The 18,898-nt window shown below is 41.7% G+C and overlaps 1 protein-coding gene across 4 annotated transcripts in view; it reads right to left on the reverse strand.

Annotated features, from left to right (window-relative positions):
- Positions 1-16,965: 16,965 nt before the first annotated feature.
- trappc9 (trafficking protein particle complex subunit 9) overlaps positions 16,966-18,898 on the reverse strand; it is a 535,810-nt gene continuing 533,877 nt past the window's right edge. For all 4 annotated transcript variants that reach the window (XM_073043422.1, XM_073043433.1, XM_073043451.1 and 1 more), the window contains one exon: positions 16,966-18,252. In XM_073043422.1, the coding sequence (XP_072899523.1) occupies positions 18,073-18,252 (180 nt within the window). In that variant the 3' untranslated portion in view covers positions 16,966-18,072. The remainder of the gene's footprint in view (positions 18,253-18,898) is intronic.

The raw sequence follows: 18,898 nt of genomic DNA on the forward strand, positions 1-18,898 counted from the left end.
ATAAACACAATTCAACACATCAATCCCAATATGTTTGTCCACCATGCTTACCCTTGTTCCTTTCCTTTCTGTCTTGTCATACGATATTTCTGGAATCTCAAATATTGCCTATCGCCCTGCTACGGTGATTCACACCTACCACCCCCCTTGTCACTCTAGTATAAATCTTCTGAGTAGCACTCATAAACCTTCTGGCAAGGATATTGGTTTCCCTCCAGTTCAGGTGCAGATAGTCTTATTTGTACAGGTCCCACCTGCTCTGGGAGAGAGCCCAATGTTCCATAAATCGGAAGCCCTCCCTCCTGCACCTGCTCCTTAGCCACATGCTCAACTACTTCTCACTAGAACTTGACATGGTTAGTAGTCCTGACATGACAACCCTGGAATTCCTCTGTTTTAGCAGGTGAACAATGATAAACCAAATATAACCACTTTCATCAATAATTTGCTGTTTGAACATATCTGCAGGGACAAATGAACATATATGTTCGGTTGAACATATCTGCAGGGACAAATGAATTGCTGATTTTTTGGTCAATACCCCTCAACAGGACAATTCCTTTCCTCCTACAGATACTGCTCAACCTTCTGAGATCCTTTACCAAATTATTTGTTGCTCCTGATTCAAACATCTCCAGTGTCATGTCTCTACCCTTTCTCATTCGTTTTTATACTATATCTCCATCTACACCAGCACCCCTATCCCCCCTCTCTCTCCCTCTTTTTGATAGAGGTAATCTTCCCTTTTTGTTGCCTTTCCCATTGGTTGTGTAGATAGTGTATCTCACAGAGTCTAGCCCACTTCCTCCTTCCTCCATTTTAGCTGGGCAGCTCCAAGCTTTTATCAGTTTCCCTGATTTTCCTGACTCTACTTTTCTTCTAAAACTTCCCCTTCTTTAATCACACTCACTTCTTTTGACTTCATATTTTATTCTCCCACTACCCTCTGCTTTTTTCCCTTCTCTTTCTATTCTTAAGCTTAACTTACACAAAAAAAAACTCAGCTGTTATAATAGTCTGTGACAATATCTTCAATAAATTATGGAATCACATGTTAAGAAATGTGTTGAAGCAAAGATACAGTATTTAAAAGTTAATGTTCTCAAAAATAAATGTTCTCAAAAAAATTGACTTACAGCAATTTATTTTAGGATTGAATATATGTGCCCCAAAACTGGGCACAAATTTAAAATTAATAAATTTCCTTCACATATAGGAATCATTGTAGGATCTTTCAGTTTTTTAATGTTTGGGAATTATTTGTAGTTTAATATAAAATTTGTAGCTGGATGTTCATTTAAACTAGATGAACAATGGTTTTTGCCACTAGTTTTTTTCATTTCTGAAGGAGTCTGCATGAGGAGTCTTTGGGCATGACCATGCATGATCTTGGATGAAAGAGTAGTTTGGTCATGGAAATCACTGGAGAAACAGTGATCACTGGAAAAAATCCTGTTCATCCTCAGCCAACAGGGTCACTGGATTGGAATCTGGAGCAGGAACCCGGACAAGAGCACACACAAACAAGTTTAAATCTGTTTTTTTAAATCACAACAGTTCACCAGCAGGCCATTGGGGGAGGCTCTACAGAATATTTTCAACACGATTGTACATGATTTCCTTTTGAAGATATGCTTACATACAGTAGAATATATTTCTGTTGTACCTTCCAAGATATGAAACGCTCTATCTGATGAGGTTTCACTTTTTAGTGATCATCAAGCAACGGAAAGGCAAAGGCAGGTGACACTAAACAGAAGAAGAATATCAACCTCCCATGTTCCATCTGGCATAATGGAAGCAATCCTTTGCTTTTAATTGTATGTAGTTTTGGACTTAAGTTCTTTTGATGTGATCAAGAGCTCTAATTCCATCTCATGAAATGAACAAAAGTGCTTTTGAATTTCATCTGAAGATTCATGTGATGGTATATGGAATAAATCTGAAGGTGAATATGCAGCTTGAGAAAATTTATTTTCAAACAAAAGTTGCAATTAATTAGGTGAAGGTTTAGGTAGTTGTTAAATTTTCATCAGACCAATTGCTATAGTTTAACAGCCATTTAAAGGGAAATGGTTACAAACTGGATTTCAAACTGAAAGTAAGAGTTCTGCAGAGAATTTATTTTGGTGGATAAGATAGACTCACAACCAATTTTAAAGGCAATGGAAATATGCAGAATAAAAGATTTGTTGAAAAAGCTTAGCTTAGCAACAGTAGTTCTCAAATGTAGGATTTTTATTCTTGCATAAACCACAGAAAATTGAATGAAGAAAATTCTCTGACCTTATAAGCTTGGTAAGACACACCATATTCCATAATTCCCATTCAAACTTAGACCATAAGATATAGGAGCAGAAATAGCCATTTGGCCCATCGAGTCTGCTCCACCATTCAATCATGGGCTGATCCAATTCTTCCAGTCATCCCCACTCCCCTGCCTTCTCCCAATAGATAGATAGATAGATAGATAGATACTTTATTCATCCCCATGGGGAAATTCAACATTTTTTTTCCAATGTCCCATACACTTGTTGTAGCAAAAACTCATTACATACAATACTTAACTCAGTAATAATATGATATGCATCTAAATCACTAACTCAAAAAGCATTAATAATAGCTTTAAAAAAGTTCTTAAGTCCTGGCAGTTGCATTGTAAAGCCTAATGGCATTGGGGAGTATTGACCTCTTCATCCTGTCTGAGGAGCATTGCATCGACAGTAACCTGTCGCTGAAACTGCTTCTCTGTCTCTGGATGGTGCTATGTAGAGGATGTTCAGGGTTTTCCATAATTGACCGTAGCCTACTCAGCGCCCTTCGCTCAGCTACCGATGTTAAACTCTCCAGTACTTTGCCCACGACAGAGCCCGCCTTCCTTACCAGCTTATTAAGACGTGAGGCGTCCTTCTTCTTAATGCTTCCTCCCCAACACGCCACCACAAAGAAGAGGGCGCTCTCAACAACTGACCTATAGAACATCTTCAGCATCTCACTGCAGACATTGAATGACGCCAACCTTCTAAGGAAGTACAGTCGACTCTGTGCCTTCCTGCACAAGGCATCTGTGTTGGCAGTCCAGTCTAGCTTCTCGTCTAACTGTACTCCCAGATACTTGTAGGTCTTAACCTGCTCCACACATTCTCCATTAATGATCACTGGCTCCATATGAGGCCTAGATCTCCTAAAGTCCACCACCATCTCCTTGGTCTTGGTGACATTGAGACGCAGGTAGTTTGAGTTGCACCATATCACAAAGTCCTGTATCAGTTTCCTATACTCCTCCTCCTGTCCATTCCTGACACACCCCACTATGGCCATGGCTAATCAAGAACCTATCTATCTCTGCCTTAAATACACCCAATGACTTGGCCTCCACAGCCGCTCGTGGCAAAAATTCCACAGATTTAACACCCTCTGACTAAAGTAATTTCTCCACATCTCAGTTCTAAAACGACATCCTTCAATCCTGAAGTCATGCCCTCTTGTCCTAGACTCCCCTACCATGGAAAATAATGTTGCCATATCTATTCTGTTCAGGCCTTTTAACATTTGGAATGTTTCTATGAGCTACCCCTTGATTCCCCTGAATTCCAGGGAATACAGCCCAAGAGCTGCCAGACGTTTCTCATACGGTAACCTTTTCATTCCTGGAATCATTCTCGTGAATCTTCTCTGAACCCTCTCCAATGTAAGTATAACCTTTCTAAAATAAGGAGCCCTAAACTGCACGCAATACTCCAAGTGTGGTCTCACGAGTGCCTTATAGAGCCTCAACATCACATCCCTGCTCTTTTATTCTATACCTCCAGAAATGAATGCCAACATTTGCATTTGCCTTCTTCACAACTGACTCAACCTGGAGGTTAACCTTTAGGGTATACTACACAAGGACTCCCAAGTCCCTTTGCATCTCTGCATTTTGAATTCTCTCCCCATCTAAATGAAAGTCTGCCCATTCATTTCTTCCACCAAGGTGAATGACCATACACTTTTCACCATTGTTATTTCACTTGCCACTTCTTTGCCCATTCCCCTAAACTATCTAAGTCTCTCTGCAGGCTCTCTGTTTCGTCAACACTATGCGCTCCTCCACTTATCTTTGTATCATTGACAAGTTTAGCAACAAATCCATTAATACCAAAGTCCAAATAATTGACATACATCATAAAAAGCAGCAGTCCCAACACTGACCCCTGTGGAACTCCACTGGTAACCGGCAGCCAGCCAGAATAGGATCCCTTTATTCCCACTCTCTGTTTTCTGCCAACCAGCCAATGCTCCACCCATGCTAGTAACTCCCCTGTAATTCCATGGGCACTTATCTTGCTAAGGTGCCTCATGTGTGGCACCTTGTGAAAGGCCTAATGAAAATCCAAGTACACCACATCTACTGCATCTCCTTTGTCTACCCTGCTTGTAATTTCCTCAAAGAATTGCAGTTGGTTTGCCAAGCAGGATTTTCCTTTCAGGAAACCATGCTGGCTTTGGCCTATCTTGTCATGTGCCTCCAGGTACTCAGTAACCTCAACCCTAACAATCGATTCCAACAACTTCCCAATCACTAATGTCAGGCTAACAGGTCTATAGTTTACTTTCTGCTGCCTTGCTTGCTTTTCATTTTACTGTGAACAATGTGTTTATTATGTTTATTCTACTTACTTATTTCCTCCAGAAGGATCTTACCTGGAGCTCAGTCGCTCAGAGATGATCAAGAACAGTAAATCCATCTCTAATCAGAATAATTTCCCACACTGATGTTGTTAAACATTTTTTACAGTTCCATCAATTCCTGTGCTCATGAAGTTCATTTTCTTTTATTATTCTTTAAACTTTCCTATTTAAAGCTGCCAGCCCTTGACCTACTTTTTCAGTTTAATATAGTAACTTTCCAGAATTACATTTTCACGTTACTTTTTAACTGCTTACCTCTGAGGTCATCTCACAAACATTTTCTTCAAGGCTCAAGAAGCTAACAATTTCTTTACAACCCATATTCCTAAGCAGGGGTATGCACGAGGAGGGTGGCAAGGAAGGGCACAGTGCCAACCATGCTTGGTTGCAATAATTTCAGTCTAATGTATAAAAAAATGATACTTAAATTCTTACCTATAGCCTTGGCTTGTTCTATTTTTAAGGAGTCATACAGCACAGATACAGGCTCTTCAGCACAAATCTTCCACGCCGACCAAAATACATATCTAAACTAGTCCCATTTGCTTCTGCTTGGCCCACATCCCTTTAAGCATTTCCTATCTATGCACTGACTGAGTTTTAATATTCATCTACCTCATCTACTTCTGCAGTCAGCACATTCCATATATAAACCATTCTCTGGGTTAAAAAGTTGCCCCTTTTCAGTCCTGAAGAAGGGTCTCGACCTGAAACATCAACTGTTTATTAATTTCTATAGATGCTGCCTGACCAGTTAAGCTCCTCCAGCATTTTCTGTGTGTTGTTTTGGACTTCCAGCACCTGCAGACTTTCTCATGTTTGATTAGCTTTTTATGTTACGAGTAAATCTCTTCCCCCTTACCTTAAACCTATGCCCCCTACTTCTTGATTCCCCAACCTCGGATAAAAGTTCATATGTATTCACCCTATCTGTGCCTCCCAAAATGTATATAGCTTTGTAAGGTCATCCCCTCGTTCTCCTACACCCCAATAAGTAAACTCCAAGCCTGCTCAGCATCTCTACCAATTCCCAGCATCTCTACCAATTGTTCATCTTTCCTTGCTTCTTTTCCACCACTTTTACAGTCTTCTGACTAATGCGCTTCGGTATCCAGAAATGAACAGAATGCTTATTGTGCAGTCTGACTAAATTACTGTACAATATGTACACAGACTTCTGTTTTCAATTATAACAGCTATTTCATTATTCCATTGGATATGCTGGTGCAGTGAGCATTGATAAAATGTTTTGACTGTTGAACTTACTAATTCTATTTTTTAATATTAATAGTCATATATTTTTCTAACACTGCTTATATAAGCACGTGTATAAGTCTTCAATATGTTTGTGTCCACGCTCTCAAACAATTTATTACTCTGTGTTTGAAATAGCTTCAATGTTCCAAGCTTGGCTCCTGATCTTTCGCAATTTTTAAATCCCAGTACTTTGAAATATGACATTCAGTATATTTAATAATAATTCACTGACCCGTGAAACAATTTTGTGTAACACCCTGGGAAAGGTTTCACTACTAACATAATGGTCTTTCTGTAGAAGCAGTGTTTGGGTTATGGTTAGAGATAACGGGTGCTTTGCAATGTGAGCCGTCCAATGAAGGGAGTGTGTTTTGGTGTTGTGGGCCGGGTCCTTTGTTCGGCGGGAGATGAAGAGAGAAGACGCCGGAGAGAAGAGATTGTAGGACTCGACCCGGAGCGGGGCCGTGTTCTGACGAAGCCCGGGGAGATCGAAGGAGGATCGATGAAGGGGAAACCGTGAGCTCCAGTTTGTGCACGTTAGACTGTTTCATTAAAATGGGCCTTCTTTTTGTTTTTTTTTTACTAACCCTTTAGTCAAATTAAGAATTATAAAACTAAGACATTTAATTGCACGTGGTGTACTGTCTGTTATTTCATGGTACTGATTTGTAACAGGGTAACAAATCACACAGCATCCTCACAAACGGGGGTTTGCAGTGGGCTTGAGCTTCAGTCTCACACGTTTGGCGGGCCAGTGATTATCTTCCCTAGATCTACGCGGTTGACGGAACCAGAGTGTTTCAATTGTAGGGGTATCGTCCAGGATCAATTTCGTTGGACGCTGTGTGATTGCCCGGAGCGGTTGTGTGTTTAAGTCTGTGCTAAACTGTTGTCCGGCAAAGTGATTACGCTACGTGGTTATCGATGCTGCAGGGGTTGAGCGGTGGTGCAAATCCACAGGGTTACTGATAACGAATGCGTGGAGTGGACATTTGTATCCCTGATGAATTGTTAATTCGAATTTTAAAGCTGGGGGTAAAATTAATATTGATTTTGTTTTAAGATTGGGCTAAGATTTTGTTTGAGTTCAGACTAACGCTGACGTAACGACAGTGGACTGCCTGGTACTACTGGGGTCCCAGTTGAGGGGCCTGTGGGCTGTCCGTACTTCCCGGGAGGAGGAGAGTGTAGAGGAGCGGGCCAAATCGCGTCGAGCCCTCCGTAGCTGGGGGTGGGGGACTTCAAAGACAGGGTGCTCTCGTTTCTGCGGGGTGAGGAAGAGGAGGAGTGGTCTGATTTGGAATGTCTAATGAGTCGCCCTGCGAGGAGTAAGAATTCTTAGTTGGTAGCAGCCCTTACCTCCCTGGCGAATACATGGAAAAATGCCCAGATTCAAAGTCCCAGCTATCATAGGCTCTGCCTGTTCTCAAGACAAAGCCCAACCCTAAAGGGGAGGAGGAGTATGAGACTTGGGCGGAGCAGACCTCTCAGTTGTTAGATGAGTGACAGTGCTCTGATGATGTAAGACAACAGCGATTGGTTGAAAGTTAGAGAGGGCGGGCTGCTGACATAGTAAGAGCCGTAAAGACACAGAACCCCTTTGCAACTTCTGTGGCTTACCTGCAAGCACTAAAAAAGGTGTTTGGGGCGACGGGAAACCCAATGGAGCTCATGACAGAACATGTGTCAGGAGGAGGAGGGGGGAGAAGCTTTCTGCCTACATTTTTCGGCAGCTAAATTGCTTTCAATGGAGAGGGACCATTCAGGCGGCTGAGGTGGATCAGTTAAGAATGGACCAAATAGCGAAAGGTGCCCAATCCCAGAACCCGATCGCTTGGAGTCTCGTAAAACGCGCCCCTCCCTCTTCTGTTGAGCTAATCAGAGAAGTACGGGAAGAGGATTACGCGTCAGAGGGGCGGGAGACCTCCGTCAGAAGGGTACAGTCCTCGGTACTGGTCCCCTGTGTTGAAGTGACCACAGACAGCCCGCCCCAGGGAGTGGTAGAGATCATGGCAGAGTTAAGAACTGAGATGTCCCAGTTTTGTCAGCGGGTGGACATATGGGGGACATTTGTCAGCGCCCCCCATATGATGGAGCTGATGGAAGGGGGTGGACCCTCTAAGTTGACTGACTACACAGAGGGCTGCTAGCAGCCGAGGTCCCGCAAGAAGGAGAGCGGCCGATATTGTCTGTGTGAACGATGGGAACTCCTCGGAGAATGAGCCCCTGGGTACCTAAGCAGAGGGAGACATTGGGAAAACTTACAAGAGTGAGGGGACGGCCTTGTGTCTCAGGGGAACACATTCCCAGCAATATATCAAAGAACACCCTAAAGCAAAAAACCCTATTCCTGAAGGGTTAGTGGGGCCAAGCTCCAGTGTATCGCTATGAATAGAGGGTATTTATGCTCGAGTCAAGTCATACTTGATACGGGGTGGCTGAGGTCCTTGATACATTAGCGCTGGTTTGTCTGGACCCTGTTGAGAGGGGCGGCATTTCAATCCTTGTGGAGACAAATACTCCTACTGTGAGGAGACTAATGTGAGCTTGCAAGGGGAGGGCTGGAGAGAGCTTTCTGAAGACATTGTGCGTTCACCCGATGTTTTGGGTTGCTTTCGAGAAAGTGCGTGGTCGCACTGGGCTGGATAATGAGCTTAGACGAGGGACTGTGCTGTTCACCCAGTCAGAGCCAATCATGTTATGGCCTGGGGAATTAGCAAAGTGATGGGAACCCCCAAATTTCCCGGACTGCCTGAGGCCGAGGCCCTCTTGGTGACCATGAAGAGGAGTCGGACGTGCCTGCTGGGGTACTGGCAAGGCCCAAACTGCAGAAACCTTTAGTTGTACAGGTGAACAGGATGGCAGTGATCGTCGGGAACACTACGAAGATGGAGGTCACCGAGGCCCGAAGCCCCTACGCGTCCCCGATAGTAGTGGCCAGGAAGAAGAATGGGAAGGTACGGATGTGTGTGGACTAAAGGACTCTGAACAGGCGCACCATCCCTGACCAGTATACTGTCCCGAAGATTGAAGACACGCTGGCCTGTCTGAGTGGTGTAAAGTGGTTCAGTGTGCTGGACTTGAGGAGTGGATATCAACAGATCCCCATGAGTGAGGGTGACAAAGAGAAGATAGCATTTATATGTCCACTGGGATTCTTCCGGTTCAAAAGGATGCCCCGGTGCATATCGGGAGCCTCTGCCACCTTCCAACGGGTCATGGAGAAAATGGTGGGGGATATGAACTTGCTTGTTTGGATCCACCCTGGAAGAACATGAAGCGAGGCTACTGAAGGTGCTGGGCTGCCTGAAAGCTGAAGGGTTAGAACTTCCCCTGGACAAGTGCCAGTTCTGCAATATGTCTGTCAGCTATGTCGGGCACATATTCTAATGGCATGGAAACTACATGGCCAAGGCCCCAGACTGTGAGTGCTTTGTGCTCGTTTCTTGGGTTCTGTGGGTACTATCAGAGGTTTGTGAAGGGCTAAGCAAAAATGAGTCACCCTTTAAATCAGTTTCCGTGTGGTTACCCTCCCTTGGGAAAGAAAGGGAGGAGGACAAAAGGAGAGGGGGTAAGGAGTATCTTAGCCCTTTGGAGCCTTTTGGACCGAGGTAGGATGCAAAATGTGAAGAGGCTTTTCGGTCGCTGAAGTAGCTGCTGACACAGGTGATTGTGCTGGCTTTTGCAGACCCCTGATTGCCATATGTACTCCATACGAATGCCAGGAGAGAGAGCTTGTATCTCGTACAAGTCTTGTGTCTTGTATCAGGATCAAGGCACCGAGTTGAGACCTGTTGCGGTTGTCAGCCGGACTCTTGTTATTCTCTGAGAAAAACTAACCCACACACAAGTTGGAGTTTCTGGCGTTGAGGTGGGCTGTGGTGGATAAGCTTATATCCTAACCACGGTGAAATTGGGTGCCACAGGCAGTTGGCGGCATTGTCTGCCTATGATTTCAGCCTGAAGTACCAGCCGGGAAGTAGGATGCTGATGCTTTGTTCAGACGTGCACCTGTAGGGGCTGGACAGGGACGAAGAGTGGGAGAGCATTCCTGCCCCAGGAGTGAAAGCCATGTGCCAGTTTTCCATCATGGTGAAGGCAAAGGGAAGGCAAGGGCAGGAAATTAATTGGGAGCTTCTGATGATGCCATTTCACAAGCTTACTGTATCCTGACTGCTCTGAAGACAAACTGGTTACTGGAATTGAGTCCTGGGGAAGTGGCAGCTGCTCAGTGAGATGACCTGGGTATCAGTACCATTTGGTCAGTGGTCAAAAAGGGAGACCTGGCCCAAGCGGAGAAGGCAAATCACATTGCAGTGCCTCCATTACTGAGAAAATGGCTGAGATTGGAGTTGAGGAATCAGATCCTACGCTGGGTCACGTTGCCTATGGACTGACCTTGGTGTACTCAGCTGGTTCTGCCGGAGAACTATCAGAGGATTGTGTTGAAGTCACTTCATGATGATTCTGGATGTTTGGGGGTTGAAAAGACCAATGGATTGCTCAGAGATCGGTTCTACTGGCCCTGAATGAAGCCAGAGGTCGAAGAGTACTACAGGTTTTTCATTCGATGCCTACTGACGAAGACGCTGCCTACGAGGGCCGCTGTGTTATCCCACTTGCAGGGTGCAAGGCCTGCTTGACCTGGTGTGTATGGATTTCCTGTCAGTAGAGCCAGATGCCAGCAACATGATGGATATCTTAGTCAAAACGGATCACTACACCAGATATGCGCAAGCTTTCCCTACCAAGGATCAGAGGATGTCCACGGTGGCCAAAGTGTTACGGGAGAAGTATTTAATTTATTATGGCCTCCCCAGGTGAATACACAGTGATCGGGGACCAGGATTTTGAGAGTAGGCTCATACATGAGTTACTGAGCATGTTCAGAGTCGAGAAGTTGAGGACTACTCCTTATGACCCGCAGGGTGATCCACATCCTGAGAGGTTTAATCGGACCTTGGTAGACAGGCTTGAAACCTTGGAAATAAGCAAGAACAAGAAATGGAGTCGACATATTGCACATCTGGTCCACTGCTACAACTGTACATGAAATGAAATCACCGGGTACTCGCCATATTATCTGATGTTCGGGCGTGAGGCGAGGTTGCCCAACGACCTTTGTGTTGCGACTGGTGAGGAAAACCTACCACCAAAGACTTATCAGAAGAATGTGCTTGATATGAGAGCTGAAAAAGGCATAGGAATTAGCTGAGGTTGCAGCTGCCAAGCAGAATCAAGGAGGTATGATCAAAAGGTGAGGTTCTCCCAACTCCTGCCGGAATTTGGGCTACCTGGGAAACATAAGCTGGCTGACTGCTGGACGGCCATGCAGTATGTAGTGCAGATGCCAAATGTACCAGTTTTCCGGGTGAAAACAGAGGATGGGAATGGGCCTGTCAAGATTCTCCATCGGAACCACCTTCTGCCTTAGGGACAAGAGGTGCAGCTTGACCCAGAGCCCAACCTGGAGCCTACACCTAGTAAGAGGACTCTGCGGAGATGTGGAGCAACTGAAGGAATAACAGCAGGAGAGTTTAGATTGGCCCCCACCCCTGAATGGGATATGGACTTGGAGGATGAGGAAATGGGGGTATAGTATATGCTGTCTTTTACTAACTCCCCACTGCTCAAGGAAGAGATTTCCCACCCTTCTCAAGCTGATTTAGGAGACATTGGGGGGACTATCTGTAGACAGACTGGGTTTCAGCAGGACCATGAAAGGGATGAAGCAGGGCTCAGCTGAATGGCAGAGGGGTCCAAGTTGCAGGAACGCTCGAGTGATAGACTGGGGGAGGCCTCGCCATGTAGACCGGAAGTAGCTCAAGGAGTGTCTGAACCTGAAGAAGTAGATGACGGGCTAAGGGAGTCTCAAAGAATCAGGAGACCACCAGCTAGGCTGGCCTATATAGCACCGAGGGAACAGAGTGTGGCACCTACCGTCTTGGTGAGCTATGTCACTGCCATTTACACCTGGGTTGTACTTTGTGCTTAGTATGAAGGGGTGGCAAATATCTCAATGTCATGAGGGCATAACTAATTTTGGTGGGGGAAGGGTGTAACAGCCTGGGAAAGACTTCACACCTTGACAAATTTGGCATTCACCCTATTAAATTCCTTCAGGTCTCTGCTCTTTCCCTCTCTGCTAATTAAAACACATTTATTTTCTCACTTTTCTAGTGTTTTTTTTAAATGCCCTTGACCTGAAATGCTCTCTTAGTTTCTCTCCTTATGAATATTCTCTGACTTGCTGAGCGTTTCCTCCACTTTTAGTTACTTTCTGGCTAATTCCAACTATCCTGAGCAGTTTGTAATTCTGAATAATGAACTCATTAATATGCTCTGAAATTGGTGAGGTGCCCATTATTTTTGTATTTCTATTATGTTCCCAAACACCATAGTGACCTCCAGGACCTGTTTTCTACATTTCACTTGATGTGGGCTCAGGCCATCAGGCTTCTGTCCATTCTCTTCAACCTATCTTTTATTTTTTCCTTGATTCAACCATCCCAGGTAAATCAACTCACTAAGCTATTAACAGTGGATGGGAAACATTTTTCAAAGTTCCTCTCTGTCCACCACCTAACTCCACTGCAAATGCCAGGTAAACTGAATCACTTTTCTAAAAATCCATGCAGAGATATTCCTTTTTTTTTTAAATGTATGGAGACCTCCTGTTTCTTCATTTTCCCCTTGCCACCATTTCTAGTTGCTCTATACCCTTTTTGCAATTTCGTTTCTCCTGCAATCTATTCACCTACCTTTCTGTTGTCTTCACACTTTCAACCATTCCCTGCAACTAAAAACTTTTAACCATTCTGAAGATAGGTGGTCAGTGACCTGAAACCTGAATTTTATAGATAGATAGATAGATAGATACTTTATTCATCCCCATGGGGAAATTCAACATTTTTTTTCCAATGTCCCATACACTTGTTGTAGCAAAAACTCATTACATACAATACTTAACTCAGTAATAATATGATATGCATCTAAATCACTAACTCAAAAAGCATTAATAATAGCTTTAAAAAAAGTTCTTAAGTCCTGGCAGTTGAATTGTAAAGCCTAATGGCATTGGGGAGTATTGACCTCTTCATCCTGTCTGAGGAGCATTGCATCGACAGTAACCTGTCGCTGAAACTGCTTCTCTGTCTCTGGATGGTGCTATGTAGAGGATGTTCTTCACAAATTACTTCTTCACAAATGCTGCTGACCTGCTGAGTATGTTAAAGGTTTCTGTTTTTATTTCTAGTATCGTAAATGAACCAATTTAAAATCTTGCTTGATTTTGCTTCCTAACCAGAAGACCAGTCTATCCTGAGGCTATGCCTTCTTGTCCTAGACCTCCCACCAAGGGAAACATCCTTTCCACATCTACTCTTTCTAAGACTTTAAACATTCAAAAAGTTTCAATGAGATCCCCCCCCTCATCCTTGTGAATTCCAGCGAGTACAGACCCAGAGCCATCAAACGTTCCTCATATGATAACCCTTTCATTCCTGGAATCATCCTTGTGAACCTCCTCTGGACCCTCTCCAATGCCAGAACATCTTTTCTGTGATGAGAAGCCCAAAACTGTTCACAATACTAAAGGTGAGGCCTCACCAGTGCCTTATAAAGCCTCAGCACCACATCCTTGCTCTTGTATATGGGAATCTTTGCATGAAAATGAGCACTGTCTAGGTTAAATCTTTTCTGTACAGTGTACTCACAAAAAAGAAACAGCATGTTTATATATAATTTAATCTAATTCAACAAACATCTTCAGTTAAAGAGAATTGGCTTAGAATTATGTATCACAATTCTTGATAAGTGCACAACATTTTAGAATTTTATTGGGAAACCAATTGTGTAGCTACTATGTCAATTTTTAAGTTTACTAACCTTCTATGTCATTCATCCATATGATGGGCTCACAGAACATCCGGACATGTACAGTGCCATCCAACAGTCTGAATGCTACCTCTGCAGAACTCACTTATGCATGTAGCCCATAACGTCACAGGTCAATCACAAAGGAGCAGATGTTAGCTTAAACTGTGAGGTTGCTTTGATGAAAGCTAACCGTGAGTGCAGTCAGGCTCTTCAACCACCCTGAATGTAAGTGCCCATTTGTTAAAAGCATATTTGAGGTTTTCATTTGCAAGTTGCCCACTTGTCTGATTACAATTCCAACAACCCCAACCATTTCAGCTGTAAGTCAATTCCTCATATGACTTTAATGTAAATGCCCATTAATCAAAAGGAATGGCCATATCGATCTCACGAATGTGATCCTCCTCATATCCATTAGGAACCTCCAGTGCAGTACCCCCAAAGCAGTCAAAACTTATCTGTTTCGCTCAACAGGCTTGCAATAGCTAAGCAAGAGGAGGAATAGACTTTGAATCTCACCTTGAGCTTTATGCACAGTAAACCTTTGCAGCTGTAGAGTCTTGTGAAACAAAAAAAGAGTTGCTTTCTGCATATCCCACATTGGTTACTCTGATTATTTAGACAAAAGAGTGATGAAAATATAATAATTTCCCTGTGGAACTTACTGATTTCTCTAAAATATTTGGGATTGGAAAAGATATTTGGGCCAGTACTCAACAAGTTTATGAAGATTTGAGTACAATTGCATTCAATTGCATTTTTGCTTATAACTTTGAGTTCATGATGTAATCTAATATCACTATCTGTATGTAGATACTGTATCCACCATATGGGTACCCTGTGTGTGATGACAATTTGCCCAACAGTATATAGTTGAAAATATTCTGCTCTATATAATGGAGCACTATTGTTCATTTCCTGAGTGAATATTCCAGTATGTCAAAACAAGTGCAATGTCTGGGCCAGAACATATGATAAATTATACCTGGTGACAAAAGAATTTGGCTGTTGCTTATATGAAGCTACTAACTGCAATCATATGGTCTCTTGTGATGATCACCATGCTTCAGCAGATCACAGAATCATCTATCCTAATGCCCTATTATTTCTCAGAATCTGTTATGATAGAGGAGGCCATTTAGCCCATTCAATTTGTGTTAGATCTCAGAGCCCATTCCATCAGTCCCATTCTTCCCTTATCTCCTATAAACTATTCTCTCTCATAAACCTATTAACTGCTCATTGTCACCAACCTAAACTAGACAAAATTTACAACAGCCAGCCAACCTTAGATCATGTCTTTGAGAATGAGAGCTACAGAAACAGATGGGAAGGGAAAAGCAGCCATTTTGCAACATGTGGAAACAGCACTGAAAAACAAATCACTGGGACTAAGTATTTTGAACAGGTTAAACTATTTACAGTGAAACAGTCAAAATTAACATGAATTCTGTATTGTTTTGGGAGAAACGGTAACAAAATGGCAGCAGAAGTGCTAGAGTCATTTACAGTGTACATTGAGTGCAGTGGAATAGTCCTCACCACAAATTGTAGAAGATGAAGAAACAATAGGAAACCCTCGGGCATTAAACTGAGTGGTTCAGGAAGAGGAAAAAGCCATTCTACTCCCTGAAGTGAGCCAAGATATATTGTGCAACTCTCACTGAACCTGCAAGAAGCATAAAATGTTCATTTTAATGGAAAAAAAACTTCAGAATAACCAACCTTTTCAAAAGCGCCAAAATTACAAACTTGGTGAAAAGGAACTGAAGATGTGTGAAACTTTTTATTTGTGTATTTATTTATTTATTTATTTAGAGATACAGGGCAGAAACAAACCCTTCCAGCCTAATGAGCTACACAACCTAGTAGCCCACTTACTTAACACTAGATTATTCATGGAGCAATTTACAATGAACAATTAACCTACTAACTTTATGTATTTGGACTGTAGGGAGGAAACTGGAGCTGCCAAAGGAAACCCATGAAGTCATGGAGAGAAAGTACAAACTCCTTACAGATGGTGTTGGAATTGAATGCCGAATTCTGGAATGCGTCAAGTTGAAATAGCGTTGCAATGACCACTACACTACTGTGACTACCAGGGTATTGTAGAAAATTGGATTTACTGTTAAGTAGTTAGGCTTATGGATTAGTTTGTTACTTCATGAAATCTTTCTGTAACCACCACGTTGTTAACAAAATCTAGTTTGACTATCTCTGTGTAATCCCAGCAATTGAAAATGTAAAATCTGTACCGAACTCTCACTTAGGTAGATCATCTTTGACTGGTCTCCCGGGGCACACCAGCTTTAATAAATTGTCCATTATTTCAAACATTAATCCTGCTTTTCAGTTTGCTCCCACAAATTGTCAATGACTATTTTATGATTTATCTTTTAAGTCCCACTTCAGAGAATTTTTTAATAGAGCATTTAGAGATAGACTTATAATGTGCAGCACAATGACTAAATTCATTCAGACACTGGTGGGCACAAAGGTTTCATTTTTGAGAAGGCATTTAAAATTGCCATCTTAGTGGAATTTGCCAAAGGAAAAAACAAAATAATAACTTTAGCGTAGTTTGAGCAGATTGTTCATTATTAACAAAAATTAGATATCACATTAGGGGAGGAACTATGATACACCGATGCTGAAAATAAAACTTTAAGTTCACTGCTCTTCTGTCTGCATTTTATCATATCAGAGAGGAAACAAATGTGAGGAACTGATAGAAAAGACACATCTAAAATGCAGCACAAAGTGGCACAGCTAATAGGTCTGCTTTTTCACAGCTCTGGTGACCTGGGTCCATCCTGAACTTTGGTAAGTAAAAGTAGGTGCTTGATTGACACAGACTTGGTGGTTATGCATTCTGTTTCTGTGCTGCTGACTATGGCTTTTTAAAAAAAAATCATTTGTATTCCATCATCTGGAACATCCTCTTCACAATTTGAATGTGCTATTTTTTTCCGAAGCATGGACAACAGGTGGAGAAATTCATAAAAATAGTCTACAGGAAAATTTGCTCCAGTCATTCCACAATGATATTAGCCTTTGCACTGGCAAATAATACATATTGTGCCTACATACCCTGATAATCCTTGTTTCATCCACCTATTCTTGAATGTTAAAACAGACACCTGTTAGACTTGATGGTGGTGGTCAACTAATTGTTTACTTAAAAATATACAGTAACTAGCTCAGAAAAGACTATTTTTCATTACAGTTGAACATGCAAGCCAAATTTATTTCCATTTTGCAGGTACAGGAAAGAAAAGTATCATTAGAACATCAGTTTGGTTGTGTAGTGATGCTTGTTACAGTAGTTCCTGAATTTTGTTTGAAACAAAAAGTCATACATTAGCCTTGTTCACACTGCAGCTGAAGAGTGGTACAATCCTAAGAATATTTATCATTCTATTTAGTTCATAATCATTACAGAAATTCAACTGCAAATTAATCACAAGGTTGAATTATTCATATGGTTCAGGTAAACCTAACCACAGCAAATTTTAATTGTAAAAAAACCCTGAGTTTGTAACTGGTTTTCCAGTTTATTTTCTGAATTCTTTATTGGTAACAGCTTGGGGACAAACTAATGATTAACCTCTTCAAAAGATTGTAGCCACATCAATGCAGTGTGAATGAGGCATACTTAAACTACTCTCACAAACAAAAGCAGATACCTTACAGCTATAATACAGAGCAAGATTACACTGTGTCCCATAGTATGTTTTGAAAACTATGAAAAAGAATTTAAAAGGGGAATATAATGCATTAACTGAACATTAAGACTGATTTTTACAGCATTGTCATATCCGACTTGTAATTAATACATGCCTTCATTATCACAACACTGATATCATTTGTCAACCTGTTCTTCATTATTTTGTACAGACAGAATTTGAAAGATTTTTAACATCTAATCTATATTGCGCATCTGAGTTCACATAACCATATGAAGAAATATACATTCACCTTTTAGATTTTAACTACATTGCAATTAGAGATCAAAGATCACACCAAGCTACTGATCAAGTGCCTTTCATTTCGTCCATAGCTATGAGCTCCTTGGTTATTTAAAAATTTGGCCTTAAAGCTTTACAGAAAAATCCAGTGACATTTTATTCTTGGGATGGTGGCTTTGTTGTCCTGAACCAGAATATTAAAGGAGATCCTGTTGGCAAGTATCTCTAGTTAGTCACTATTTACAAAGATCTAACTCATTACATCTTACAGTCCCTAATGTGTAAAACAACTTTAAAGCATCGTGTGCTGAGTTGGATCCATGGCACGCACATGAACACTTGGCAAACAAAACCAAGAAAGTGGCAACTCCCTACTAGAGTTGTCATCATGAAACTTTATATTCAAGTAATAATCACCAGCATAAAGGAATAGCAGAGATCCACTGCAAACAAAATCTTCACTGGATTTCACCTGTAAAACGAAAAAATAAAATAAGCAGGAACCTACATAGGACAACCAGAAATTGTCTATTACTACATAAGCATACATCAATATGGTTTAGAGCTTATAGAGAACTGTAAGTTGAAAAATTACCTTTTTTACAATTCCAAACTATACACAATGGGATGAGGCGTGTGGTTTACCACAAGGGCACAAAAATTAATGATCAACATTGATTTCTTGATTCCTACCAGTGCTGTATTGCACAGAAATATTTTTAAAAATCACATGATATAAAATAGATTTACATTTTAGTAGATGTGAGATGAGAATTAATCCATAGTTTACATGTCAGTGATTGGGTGTATTCAGAAGGGCTCTATCCATGATTTCTGATGGAGCCAATAAATTTTCAAAAGCCCTGTTGTGATATTACTACATTTTTACTTTATTTATAATAAAAACAAAATGAACCGCAATATGGTACAGGAATGTACATTGGACATATGTTTTTAACTGAGATGATGTTTTTAAATGTACTTCATGGTCAGTTGCTATTTTCATATGAAATATTTTGTCCAGAAAAGAAGGGTGCTCACTTTCATGCTAAATGTTAAAAGATGAGGGGCAGAGTAATAGAGCCAAATAGATGCAGAGAGCTAGTTTGAACTTTGAG

The sequence above is a fragment of the Hemitrygon akajei genome, chromosome 1, assembly GCF_048418815.1.
Source record: "Hemitrygon akajei chromosome 1, sHemAka1.3, whole genome shotgun sequence".
NCBI lineage: Eukaryota > Metazoa > Chordata > Chondrichthyes > Myliobatiformes > Dasyatidae > Hemitrygon > Hemitrygon akajei.